General features: G+C 39.3%; 1 protein-coding gene across 7 annotated transcripts in view; it reads right to left on the minus strand.

Moving 5' to 3' along the window:
- Positions 1–233: 233 nt before the first annotated feature.
- LOC117027159 (integrator complex subunit 6-like) overlaps positions 234–13,041 on the minus strand; it is a 57,321-nt gene continuing 44,513 nt past the window's right edge. Inside the window, exons 11-18 of one of the 7 annotated variants that reach the window (XM_033114567.1) lie at positions 11,990–12,100; positions 9,515–9,733; positions 8,517–8,640; positions 7,350–7,492; positions 5,488–5,722; positions 2,570–2,944; positions 1,608–1,701; positions 234–1,250 (exon numbers count right to left, since the gene is read on the minus strand). In XM_033114567.1, coding sequence (XP_032970458.1) covers positions 1,142–1,250; positions 1,608–1,701; positions 2,570–2,944; positions 5,488–5,722; positions 7,350–7,492; positions 8,517–8,640; positions 9,515–9,733; positions 11,990–12,100 — 1,410 coding nt within the window. In that variant the 3' untranslated portion in view covers positions 234–1,141. Of the gene's footprint in view, positions 1,251–1,607; positions 1,702–2,569; positions 2,945–5,487; positions 5,723–7,349; positions 7,493–8,516; positions 8,641–9,514; positions 9,734–11,989; positions 12,101–13,041 lie in introns of those variants that run through there. The other 6 variants (XM_033114575.1, XM_033114594.1, XM_033114584.1 and 3 more) reach the window with 6 other exon arrangements.

Raw genomic sequence — 13,041 nt, forward strand, 5'->3', positions numbered from 1 at the left:
TGTGAACCTTTGACTGTCTTCCAGAGTTCCAATAAACTTGATTCTGACAGTTTTTCCCAGTGTTTTCAGTGTTTCTGGAGAGGGATTAACCCCTAGAATACCCCACTCTATCATTTTCACCAACATCACTCACTTCTTTGAATGACATTTTCAAGTATATTTAAGTCCTTATGTTAATCTTAATTTAATAGTGTGTCCTTTTTCTGAAAGGAATAACAAATCACAAAAGACAGAACTAGAAATTTCTCTAGCATTCATAAACTTGCAAAAATCAATAAAATGATTTATTTTATATATGCAAAGTCAAAATCTCTTTGTACACATAATTTTTGCAAATTAATACAATAAACATAACAATACTGTTCCATATAAACCTTTGTATAAACATTAAAGGAAATATATACAATATATATTTTTTAGTGCTTTCAAAGCACAGAATGTTCAGGTTCACCTGAAGACTTTCTGTCATCTTATGCAAGAACAAATGTCAGGGGTTGGGGCAGCCTCAGGTGCACTTGGTAATGTCTCTAGACAAATTAGAAGAGAGTTGGAGGTAGATTGTTTGGTGACTCTCCCTGATCCCTCCCACAGAGAAATAAGTTACCCTAATAGCAGCTTTCTTACTCTTTGATTCAATCTGTCTGTCCTGAATATTGCATGGTTTAAAAGGCACAACTAGGAATTGTTGAAAACTTTGTTCGGCACACACAAGATTACCAGTTGGATTCTGGACATCAATTCTTTCTAAAAGACATAGTAAGAGCACTAAATTGTTCTCCACTTACAGGTGGCCCCTACTCACTCTGGAAATGCCCAGAACAGCCAAGTTCAAATGAGTGAACACTTGTCACCTGTGGTAGGGGCAACAGTGTTTACTGAATTTAACCTGCTGCATTAATAACAGTACCTTCCTCAATTGGGAAAAGAAACAACAAAATAACAAATTAATAGTTTCAGAGAAAATTCTTAAGAGCAAACAAAGCCAGCTTTTACTGCCAGAGAATCATAAATAAAAAATCTCCACTGCTTTGTCTTAGCTTCTGGAAGGCAATTCTCTTGACTAAAACATTCTAGGAAGCTTCAACCATATCCCATACTACAGCACAGAAAACTTGCCCTTTTTCTCTCCTTGGTCTCTGCATTAGCACGATGATCTGCTGTTGATGTGATTAACATTGTTGTGAAGGTGGTGGGAATCTATTTTTTCTAGTACCTTCTCAAGGTACTGAATTAAGACTCGTCTTTTAAACCTAAAATTAAAGAGACATTTTATTAACCAAAAGATACTTAAGGCACCTATGATGTGCAAGGCACTGAGTGGGGTACAAATGGAAGCGACAATCTACATACAAATGCATCCTCATGTAGATACCAACAGTGCCAATTGAGGGCCCAGGCCCACCTCAGACTATGATGAGCCTACAAGGCTCCATAGAGTTGGATGAATGAGTTGGTCTCAGATAATATCAATCTGAATGCCTCTGGATACAGCCTTAACCATGAGTGAGGGACAGGTTTTGAGAAAAGCAAGGCAGAGCCTATTTCTCCCCGTCCTGCATTGGACCCTACCGCTTAAAAAAGAACAAAGAGCTCCTCTTTACACCCACCTTGCAGCTTCCTTAATGGTAAATTCAACAAATTGTTTCTTGACTGCAAAAGGTCCTTGCACTCCTTCAAGCAAAATGAAAATTCTTTCATACTCTGAAGATATTAAAAAAAAAAAACAACCTTCAGTATTTTAAAAAATATGAATGGGAAATAAAATTCAATCTTTACACATCCTCAGTATCATTCTTCATGGGTGGAAAGATAGACATAGTTTGTACATTAAACACTCAAATCATGACATCTGCTAAGGAAATGCTTGTAAACACTAATCAAATGTAGTAGGCTGAATAATGGTCCCCAAAGTTGTTCATGTCCTAATCCCCGAACCTGTGACTATGCTACCTGATATGCAAAGGAGACTTTATTTTTTTAATGTAATTAAATTATGGATCTGGAGATGGGGACATTATCCAGGTTTGTGCATGTAGGCCCAAATAATCACAAATATCCTTATTAGAGGGAGGTAGTAAGAGAGAAAAGATGTAAGGATGGGAGCAGAGGTTAGAGAGGAGAGAAGAAGCTAACACTGCTGGCTTGAAGATGGAGGAAGGGGCCATGATCTAAGGAACACAGGCAGCCTCTAGAAGTTGGAAACGACAAGGAAACAGATTCTCCCCAGACCCTCCAGAAGGAACGCTGGCCTCCCAACACCTTCATGTTAGCCCAGTGAAAATCATTTCAGAATTCTAACTTCCACAATGGTAAGGTAAGACCGTTTTGAACCACAAAATTTGTGGTAACTTGTTACAGCAGCAAAAGTAAACTAATACAATAAGTAAGGGGGAAAAAGAGCAAAAGGCGTATTGGATCTTTTCAGTTAAAGCAAGAGGAATCACTTTAAATTATGTGAAAACCCAATGCTTCCAAAAAAATGCACCTCAAGAGATAGCTTGAATCTATTTCGAGTTATACAATGAGAGGGACCTCCCATTATATTGATAGATATTCTTTCATTACTTACTTCGTCCAAATTTTCGAACTTCCTTCATTAATTGATGTTTTATATCAGCATTGATTCCTTGTGCCATAGCAGGAGTTATTTGCAATGTATTTGGCACAGTTCCCAAAGTAGATGCTACTGAGATTTTTCGATCATCTGCAGAGACACTGCAGTTTTTGGTTCCTCCTATAAGTGCATTACTACCAGGTTTATGAATCAGGCCATCTTTCCTTAGGCTAGTGAAGTCATCAGACAGAGAATCCAATTGGTTGTGTGGAATACAGTCTCCTGCCATATTCATAAGCTCTGGTGCAGCAGATTTTGACAACAAGCCATTAGGTGGGATTTGACCATTTTCCATCTTTTCCTCATGGACATCGTGAGTGACAGTAGCATCTGGAAACCAAATTAAAAAGTTGAGCTGCGAGGAAGGTGCATCATACCAGCCCCACAGGTAGAGCCCATTGCTCCTCAGTTTTGAGGAAATAATTTGTTTCATAAAGCAAGAGAATGTACCAGATGGAGTCTGAGACCCCTCAAATTGAGCTCAGGAAGTTAATACAACAAAAGCACTTTATTCTCTGCATGGCACTACAAACACATATGGAAACTAAGTAAGACAGTACAAGTAATAAACATTCTCGATCTCTGGCACTCAAGGTTTAGTGCTTTACAAGCTGAAAAGCAGCAAGTCTCACTTGATGTCATGATTTCTATAATTTACCTATAAAATGCCATGTTTTACTGATCTTGACACCAGACTATGTGGGCCCCCTTCAACCTCCCTCACTCTACCTCAAAAGTTCTGAAAAAAATAGAGGTGGCCACTAGGTGTGAAAGCTCCATCATCAAAAATCCTTGTTTGTATATGATTGTCATCATTCTCTTCTAGGTCAAATCACTGGGTTTTTTTTCACTCTAAGTCTGACACGCTTCATTTTCTCACCCTCTTCTGTACCAGGCACCGTGCCAGGAGATCGGGATCAGCAGTTGGAATAAGACAAACAATCCCTATCCTTATGGCACTTATATCTCACGGGGAAGTCAGACAGTAAGTGGAATGAGCAAATGAAATAATGACAGTTTGAATTTGTGTTAGGGAGAAATAAGCAGGGATGTGACAAAGAGCAGGAGGGGGAGCCTCAGTGGACGGGGGCGGGGGCGATCAGGCAGAGCCTTCGGAGGAGGTGTCCTTTGGGCAGAGCCTGGAAGAGGAGAAAGAGCCGGCTCTGTGCACATACAGAGGAAGAGAGAGCTCCAGGCTGCGTTAAGGGCAAGCGCAGGGCCCCTAGGAGGGTTCTAGCCGAAACCATAGAGTAAAGGACAGAGGCAGAGAGAACAAGGAGGAGATGGACAGGACACTTGTTAGGAGAGGATGGCAGGGCCAGGTCTTGTTGAGCCTGTAGACTAGAGTCGGGAGTTCAGATTCTGCTGTGAATGCATTGGGTTTTCAGGGTGGACTCGGCAGGATCTGATTTCCGTGTTGACATGATCACTCTGGCTGCAGGGCAGAAAATGGGTTAGACGAGAAGATGGGCAGACTGGTAATCAAATAAGAAGCTATGTGGTAGCTTTGTGACAGATGATGGCAGCATAGACTAAGAGACAGAGAGAAACAGTGGGATACAATTATATGGGTCAAGTTGCCTAGACTTGCTAATGGATGGAAGTGAGAAGAATAAAAGAGAAATTGTGGTGACTCTGGTTTTTCAGCTGAACTACTGGGTAAATAGTGGCAGGGCTATACCGGTGCTGGTACACAACTGCTCACAAGAGTGGATTGCACCCAACTCTTCCTAATCTGGTTCAGTGACCCCACATTGATAATTTGACGTTGATAATGTTGACATTATTTGCACTGTGGAAATCTGCAAACACTACAACCCAGGGCTTCTCCACCTTCACAATCCCCACACCTGTGGACATTTGGCTGTCACAGCTTTACCAATACACCGCTGGATGGTGTCATTAGCTGCACTGGGGAAAGCTGCAAGTAGAGGTATTTTGGGGAGAGGGAAGGTCTCCTAGAGTTCAGTTTAAACAAGTGAAACCTACCGAGTTTTATATGTCTATTAGATACCGTGCCCACAGTTAAATTTGAATCTGAATCTGGAGCTTAGAGCAAGCTGTAGTCTAGAGATATAAATATCTGAGTTGTTGAAATATAAATCTTATTTAAAGCTGCAAGACTGCATGGGATCACCTAGGGAGAGAGTGCAGTGAAGAAGAGTGTGTCCAGAATTGAGCTTTGCATCCCATCCCTGCACTATGTAGAGGTGGGAAAGAAGGGGAGAAACCAGAAAAAGTACATGAAAACGAGTCACTAATAAAGGAGGAAAAACCCAGGAGTTCGTGGTGTCTGGGAACTCAAGAAAATGTCCATGGCGGAGGGAGTGAACAACTGTGCCAAATGATGCTAAGAAGTAATGGCAACATACAGCACACACTGGGGACCTTGATGATACCCGTTTCAGTGAAGTGGAGGAGGCAGAGCCAGACGGCACTGGTTTAGAGCATAAAGAGGAGATGCGGACACAGAGAGAAAGTGTAGACTCATCTTCTTATTGAGCCCATTTGCTCCTAGTGCCTCAGGAACCTGCTCTATCTTTCGGTGTCGTGCAGCCACTCCAATGTTTGTACCGCATTATGTCCTGCCCTGGCAGGGCAAACATGTTCATCTCTCTCCATTTCTACATCTTGTGTTAATTACTATGTAAGTATGGATCATTTTCCCCCTCATAGAAATTGAGACTCTTGAAACAGGGTCTCTGCTCCCCCCTCCCCCTGGGGCCCTCTATACCTACCACATTGATGATTTCATAATGGTTTACTTAATAAACTAAACTGTATACAAAAGAAATGAATACAAAGGAAGATAAAATTGTTTAGTGTCTTAGTCCTCTAGGAGCCAGAAGGAAATCACAACCACTACTCTATACCTGTATGTACAAGGGTGGGTTTTATGAGGTTTGGATAAGATGGGAACCACGAGGCTGAGGGTGGTCCCTTTCCGCCCACATGGTTAGTTACAGTAGGTGGTGTTTGTGGTTTCCTCAACAGCGGGGACATACTCCGCCTTCTCTTAGATGATAGAGGGCTGTTGGGTTCTCCAGGACGTTTCACTTTGTTTTGTGGCCCTGCTACAAACTCATCTGCTTCATCAATCATCATTCCCTAAAAAACATCAATGAACATAGTCCATTAAAGACAACACTGCAAGCACACTTCATATGTATACACAATCATATATTACATAACCAATATAGGTCTTAATCATGGGCCAAAGATTTATCATGCTGCACACAGACTCTGTTCTCAGAAAATGCTACTCAAGTTTAAACCAGTCTAAGGGGAATCAGGAGGAAACTGAAATATAAGGTGTTGCCCAAGGTCAAACATAATACAATCATGATTAACTGGAAAGCTTGAGGAATGAGCAACTCCCAGCAATCAAAATGGGAATAAACCCACAGTTGCCTTTCTGAAGAAGTACAAACCATTTTGAATCAACCCTTGGTAAGGGAAACCATTCCTTTTTGTGTGCTTCTGTGCTTTCAACTCATCATTAAGAAATACTGATTATCACTGTACAGAATGTTGCATGTAGAGGGTGAAGGGCAGGTAGATGGAAAATGTAATTCCCTCGATGGCAACCTCACACAGATTCAAATATGTCCACCTCGGTGCTGGACAGAAATGAGGGGCTTTTCACTCTTGGGGGTAGATGAAAGATGAGAGCCCACAGTATAGAAGATTAGCTAAAAGTTGTTCTCATCCAAGGATAGCCCATGAATATGCGCTCCCATTATTTGAATACAATCATGATAAATTATTTTTCCAAAGCAAAAGAAACAGTATAGAAAGGGGAAAACATATTCACTAGCATCTACTACGTGTCAGATAATATTGTAAATGGTATAGATGTACTAACTCAATCCTCCACAGAGCTCTAGGTATGAGTTAGGTGTAATAATTATCTCCAGTACTGCAAATGAGGAAACCAAGACATGGAAAGATTCAGAAAAACTCCATTAATTGAGGATTGGGGTGAAGTGGAACACCTTTCAGTCTACTTTTGTTACAGAAGAGATTACTGCATGGTCTTCATCTTAATACCAATGGTTTCCTCCATGAGTGAAGATATAATCCCCTTTGTCTTCATGATTAAATGGTCAAATCAGTCTCTCTCTCTCTTTCACACACACACACGCACACACGCACACACACACACACACACACACATGTCACATTTAGATTTCTAGTAGAACAACCCAAATAAAGCAACATCACCTAGTACTTCATATTTCATACCTCACCACTATCTAGATAGAGCACTAGACATCTGAATGATGGAAACAGAGCAAATAAATGGTGATTTTAATATTAAATAAATTAGTCTGTGGTGGTAGGAATAAATATAGACTCAAGCTGGAAAGATGTGGTTACAAATCCTGGCTTTTATCAGCTGTGTCATTAGGGTAAGCCATTTACCACTGTGAGCTTTGATTTCTTCTTATTAAACGGTGGACAGTAATGTTATCTGCAGAATGGTTGTGAGCATTAAATGTGATCATTTCGAACACCAACTTCTACTACCTAGTTAAATGTCAGCTATTGTTTTCTTCAACCAAGACACTCTTGCATCAGGAGGCTTCCACTTTCCATTCACAAAGAGCCCTGGAGTCATATTTGATCTTTTAAATAAACAGGAGAACCTCTGATTTATATTTGTCTTGCCAAGAAGAAATGAATTATAGCAAGAATAGCACCATTTAGGCAGACATAGAAATAGGTATCCTACCTTCTTATCTTGTTTAAATGGATTGCCAAAAGTATGCTGTCTTTTGGGTTGATCTGGATCAATCTCTCGAAGTGGAGAAGCCAATGTCTTTAGATATTCCTGATAGTTACCCATTTGTGCAACTGGAACACTATGAAGAGAATCTGCAAAGTCATCAGAAAAGAAACATGCTATACAGCTGAAGTGTATGGTCCTTTTGAGAAGATATGATCATCGTCTGGCTTAGCAATATGTATGTCGGCATCCAATAGCCTAAAATCTTGAATCTATCGTTCTGGGACCTAAAATCATCTCTCTTCGTCCCACTCATTACCAGTATTGCCTACGTACTCAGTATTGCCTAAGCTCAAATCACTAGGCCAAGAACGACTCCCTTACCCTTCAAAACAAGTTTGAGAATGGATTGACATCTCTTACACCACCCTCCCAACTCAAAACACCATGTTTGTTCTGTGTTTCAAAGAGCCTAGGCCTCATGGTTTTCTTGTATCATCTAGGGAACATTGGCTAGTGGGTCTCACCATCTTGGAGAATTTGATTAAGTCTACAGGTGCTCTTCCTAGAAAAGTACCCCCCCAAAAAACAAACAAACAAACAAAAAAACTTGGTGTATAATTTCAGGAGGTTGGCCAGGCTAAGATTTGCACATCTTGGTGGATAAATGACCCTGTATAAAATGAACAAAATGGAGTGTAGGGGAATTGTACATTGTCCAATTATCCTGGACACTATCAGGTTCATTCTTTTCATGTAAATGAGGAATTCTGGATTGAATTCATCACAGTAGGCTGGGTGGTATAGTGATGGGACATACAATTTCTAAAATCTGACAGAACGAAGTTCTGCCACTTTCCAACTCACTAAACCTGGGCAAACTACTAAAATGCTCACTCTCAGTTCCCATATCCATAAAATGGGCATAAAATAGTATCTATCTCATGGGGTTATTTTGAGGCCTACAAGAGCTAAAGCATGATATTGTAATATATGCACTGATTAATGCACACTTCCCATTAAACCTGAGAATAATAAACGTTTGCCTGGGGAGATACAGGTATTTAGTGAAAACAGGCATTCTAAACATTAAAGTATTACAAAATAACCTACTTGGGTATGTCAGGCTTGACATTTTCCTAATCAACAAAAACAAATTCTGTGTTCATTTACCTTCATCTTGTCCAACAATAAACTTGTGTGTTTTCAGCAGATTGGATCTCATTCTGGTTAACTGGTCTAAAAGACCTCTACGTGAAATATCATAAGCATTTCTATATGTCTGAGGTTTCAAATCCTATTTGAAATGAAACAAATGATTTCAGTCACTCCTGATGTTTTTAATTTATATACTTAATAAGTAACCCTCTTAACATCTTAGTGAAGGACTCTATATTTAATACAATCGACTACAGTAGAATTTTCCCAATAGAATATTTGCCTTCGCTGGCCTTGTTCTGAATTCTAATACACCCACAGAGCATTAAAGCCACTGGGAATATCCTTTCTCAAGTACGTCACTTAAAACATCAAATCCTGAGATTTATGCCCGTAGCAGCCTTGCAGCCCCACTGCTTGTAATCTAGATGCATTTCTCTGGCAGCCATGGAGATGAGCTGCTGGGATCTCCCTCCAGGAAGCAATGGCTGATCCTGCGAGGAGTGCAGTTAGCTGAGCCTCCAGCTGCAGTGCCTCAGGGATCTGCTGCAGCATTTGAGCCGAGGCCAGGCTCTTCCCAGGCTGCCCCCAGCCAGTGGCTGAGAATGGTGGGGGGGTGTTAGGGCCTGGAGTTTCTGCCCACGTGGACCTCCTCCACGGAAAATCTTGGTGCCAGAGGTCCCTGTTGGGCTGCCAAGACTCTCTCCCAGCTACACAATGCCTGAGGCTCTTCATACCCACTCCTCCTTCCTTGCTCCCTCCTCTCACAGGTGCTGGATCAGCACTGTGGCTGAAGACTCTCCCAGCTTACTCCTGTTCCCCTTCCCTTTATCTTTCAGAGACATTACCCCCTAAACATATCTTGTACATTTAATTCCATATTCGTGTCTGCTGCCAGGATAATTCCTAAACTGGTCCATCAATAACTATAAAGTCCAAAACAAGACTGGAATTATTTCAAAACTAAAGTAATATGAAAGACATAAATGTATCAGGCAAGTTCAAACAAATACCTTGTTTAAGAGCCCTACTTGGAAGCCAGCAAATTCTTTGGTATTCAGTTCTGTCAGTCTCAGTGACGTTTCCCCTATGATTTCTTTCAATAGTTTTCTAAAATTTTTACTGTGAGTCAAGGACACACCACCTCCAGAATGATTTTTCACTTTGATTCCAATTTCTTGGGGAGGTTTCTTCCCCACTGACGCTAGTATTCGTTCTGACTCTAGTTTCGTCTAAAATTAAAGTACATAGTATGTTATGAAAAGATCTATATTATCACTGATATTTTTACTACTTAAGAAAGACACTACTTTAAGAACCCCAGAGAACAATTTTCAATTGAAATCACAGAAAAACGGGTAGTTAAATATTTTTCTGTGCTTCTGTGTACTACCACAGCAAACAGAGGGGGGGGAGGAGCTAGAAAGACAAATAACTTAATACATTTTTTTCTCTTGTCTAGTGTCAAAATTATGATTGAATTGTGGACAGAATGGAAATCATGGCTAAAAATTATATCCATAGACATTTAAAATCACATTTTGTTACTGTAAAATCTAGTCTAAGTCAACATATTCATTTTGGACCCAGACATAAAGGTATAAGACTCTGTGTTTATAAATGCAAACAAGTGCTAAAATTCAGATTATATACATTGGCATTATTTCGGAAAAACGTAATCTTTTTATTTCTAATATTGAACCATCCAAAAACAGTAATGTTTAATTTAACAAATATTGCCAAGTAAATAATTTGCAATATGTACTCAATTAATTTTTTACTAGCTTACAACAAAACAATCCTCTTACTAGATACTATTATACCATATTGATAAACAGGACTCGAGAGTGAATTGCAGCAATATATTGGGCATATTTTGTTATTTACATACATCTAAGATAGTTCAAGGAACACTAGTGACATTTAGCTATTAAATTAATAATTAAATTAGTAATTAGGGCTAATTTAAATTAGAAATGATTTTTTCTTTTTCTCTAAAAGAATTCCACCAATGTCCAATAAGCCCAAAATAATTCTGAATTTTTTAAGGTTTGGTTAGAGACATTCATTAATTTTCCCTAATTATTGGAATTAAGTATGTTTATTATCTTTTTAAAAAATTAAGTCATGAAAGAAGGGATAACAGCAAATGAAGGGTCTGTTTCCATAAATGGTCCTGAAAGTTCATTTATAAACCTATAAAAGCAATGTGTCCCAGAAGGTCCCAGAACTTGCATGAGTTTCAACTGTCCACTATTCTTCCTTGTGGCCATACCCTGCTGACACAGCCTTAAAGGCCTAAGGTAGACATGAAATAAAAATATTAAATCAATAGATCAATCAATCAATAAATAACCAAAGCAAAACGTTAACAACAACAAAAATCTACCAGCAGAGAGGAAAAGGGGTTAAGGGGACACTTAATAGACCAGAAATCTGGGTTTGCTTTTCCTTTCTTTTGCAATGAGCACACTGGACTGGTAGGAGCTGGTAAACGCCAGACCGTACTTAAGTTTTTGCCAGTTCCTAGCAAGGTGTGTCAGCATCCCAAATTGTGGAGGCATTTGGGGTCTTAGTGAAATCTGTCACTCTTTTGCTTACTACTTTCGTTTTTTTTAAAGGCCCAACTTCCAAACATATCCAACTTAAAGTGTTGTAGTCATTGCAAATGCTACTACTGTTCCCTACCTGGGAATACACTTGTGCATAAGAAAATAAAGCTGCCGCACGAATTTGTTATATAACATAATACATTTGTATGGCAGTAAAGCTCTAACTCAATAGTTTTCAAACATTCCATCCCACAAGAATGGGCTAGGTAGAGGTGAGAAGTATGATAAGTAGGGGTGAGTGGAGGATGAGGTACTAATAGAGAGGGGCAGGCAAGGGACAAGGTGAATAATGGTAAATGAGTTGTGGGTATAAAGTAACAGATGGAGGGCAAGAAGAGAGGAGGTGGAACTCCACTCTTCAGGTCCCCTTGGGGCCTATCAACCTCCAGTATGAGGAATACTGGTCTCATCTCCCCCTCTCTAAGAAAAAGCATATGGATAGTTACTGCCTAAAAACTAATTTCAGGCAAGTCATTTCATCATATCAGTGTGCCTCAGTGTGCTGACCTAAAAAGGGGGGATGGTCTAGCCCAATGTGATTTGAGGAGAAACTAGGTTGAGGATAGACAAAATGTGACCCGTGAAATCATTCTATTAAGCCTCTGCCCCTCTTAGGCCACAAAATAGCAACCAGCTTGTGGGTAGGACAAACTGGCAAGCAAAAGGAGAAATGGCACAGCATCCAATGATACTGACAGACCCTTCACTTCAGTTTAATGGTGAAGCTAGAAGCCATAAAGAATCCCAGTAGTACTAAGTGATAGTGTAGAAATAGATACACATTTAATTTAAAAAAAATGACCATTACACTAGAGAATAAGGAAATGCACTTCTGAGGGCAAAGGAGTGTTGTTTGTTTGTTTTTACCAATACTACCTGTTGGCTGAGTTTTTTAAGGTAAGAGATAACACTGTAACTAAGTCCACAATCTAAATTATCTGATATCAGATTTGGAGCTCCCATCATCCTTAGTGCTTTCTTTAACGGCTATAAGGAAACAAAATACACAACGGTAAGAATAGAATAAATCTTAAAATACTCAAAGTTCAGTTATAAGGGGCAAAGGGACATGATTCATTTCTTAGAAGTCAAGGTGCTGCACATAAAACCAAACATGGAACATTAAAAAGTGGCAATGAAAATAGCAGAGAAGTAAGGAGCAGAAAGTAAAAAAAAATCAGAAGAGAGTGGGATAAGAAGAGCAAAGAACAGCAAATTCAAACAGGTAAATTGCTTTCAGTCTTAATTCCCAAGTCATAAAATTATTTCACATTGAATTCTATCGTGCACCCCATTCCTGCCATGGTAAATACTAATACATCCCAATTTCTCCTCCCAGTGACACTAGACACCAATGGTTCTGCCTTTTCACCTCTAGAAACTTGGTTTAAAGTTGACTACATCCGCCTCTGAAATTATTTTGATAAATCTTGATTTATATTATGTGACCAGTTCAAAATCATCATGAATATGTCCCCACCCTCCGCACCAGCACCCTTACTTCACGCTGTGTCGAGGACACATTTAACAGGCATTAAGTAAATATAATATCTTAGAATTGTGTTTTCAGAGGGAATCCCCATATTGAGAATTTCTAGAGTTAAAAAGGGAAATTGATGTAATACATGACCTATTCTTCTTAAATTCTAAAATTACAATTTCATAAGGTTAGTTTCAATAAGAGAAACATAGATGTGTATTATAAAAATAACCATGGCAGTTAAAGGAAATAAAATAAACAGTTCTTTTCGTGCCACCGTGACATCTCCCAGCTCTTATGTATAATTTGAGAAGACAGTGGCGATACAAATATTTGTAAATTAAAAAAAACTATCTTATTTCAGGGGTAAAATTTTTGGTTCATTGACATTTCGTGTGACAAGAATCATCACTGATAAAGTTAATACATATGTACACATAAATACATA

Source organism: Rhinolophus ferrumequinum, chromosome X (genome assembly GCF_004115265.2).
Source record: "Rhinolophus ferrumequinum isolate MPI-CBG mRhiFer1 chromosome X, mRhiFer1_v1.p, whole genome shotgun sequence".
In the NCBI taxonomy this organism is placed as follows: domain Eukaryota; kingdom Metazoa; phylum Chordata; class Mammalia; order Chiroptera; family Rhinolophidae; genus Rhinolophus; species Rhinolophus ferrumequinum.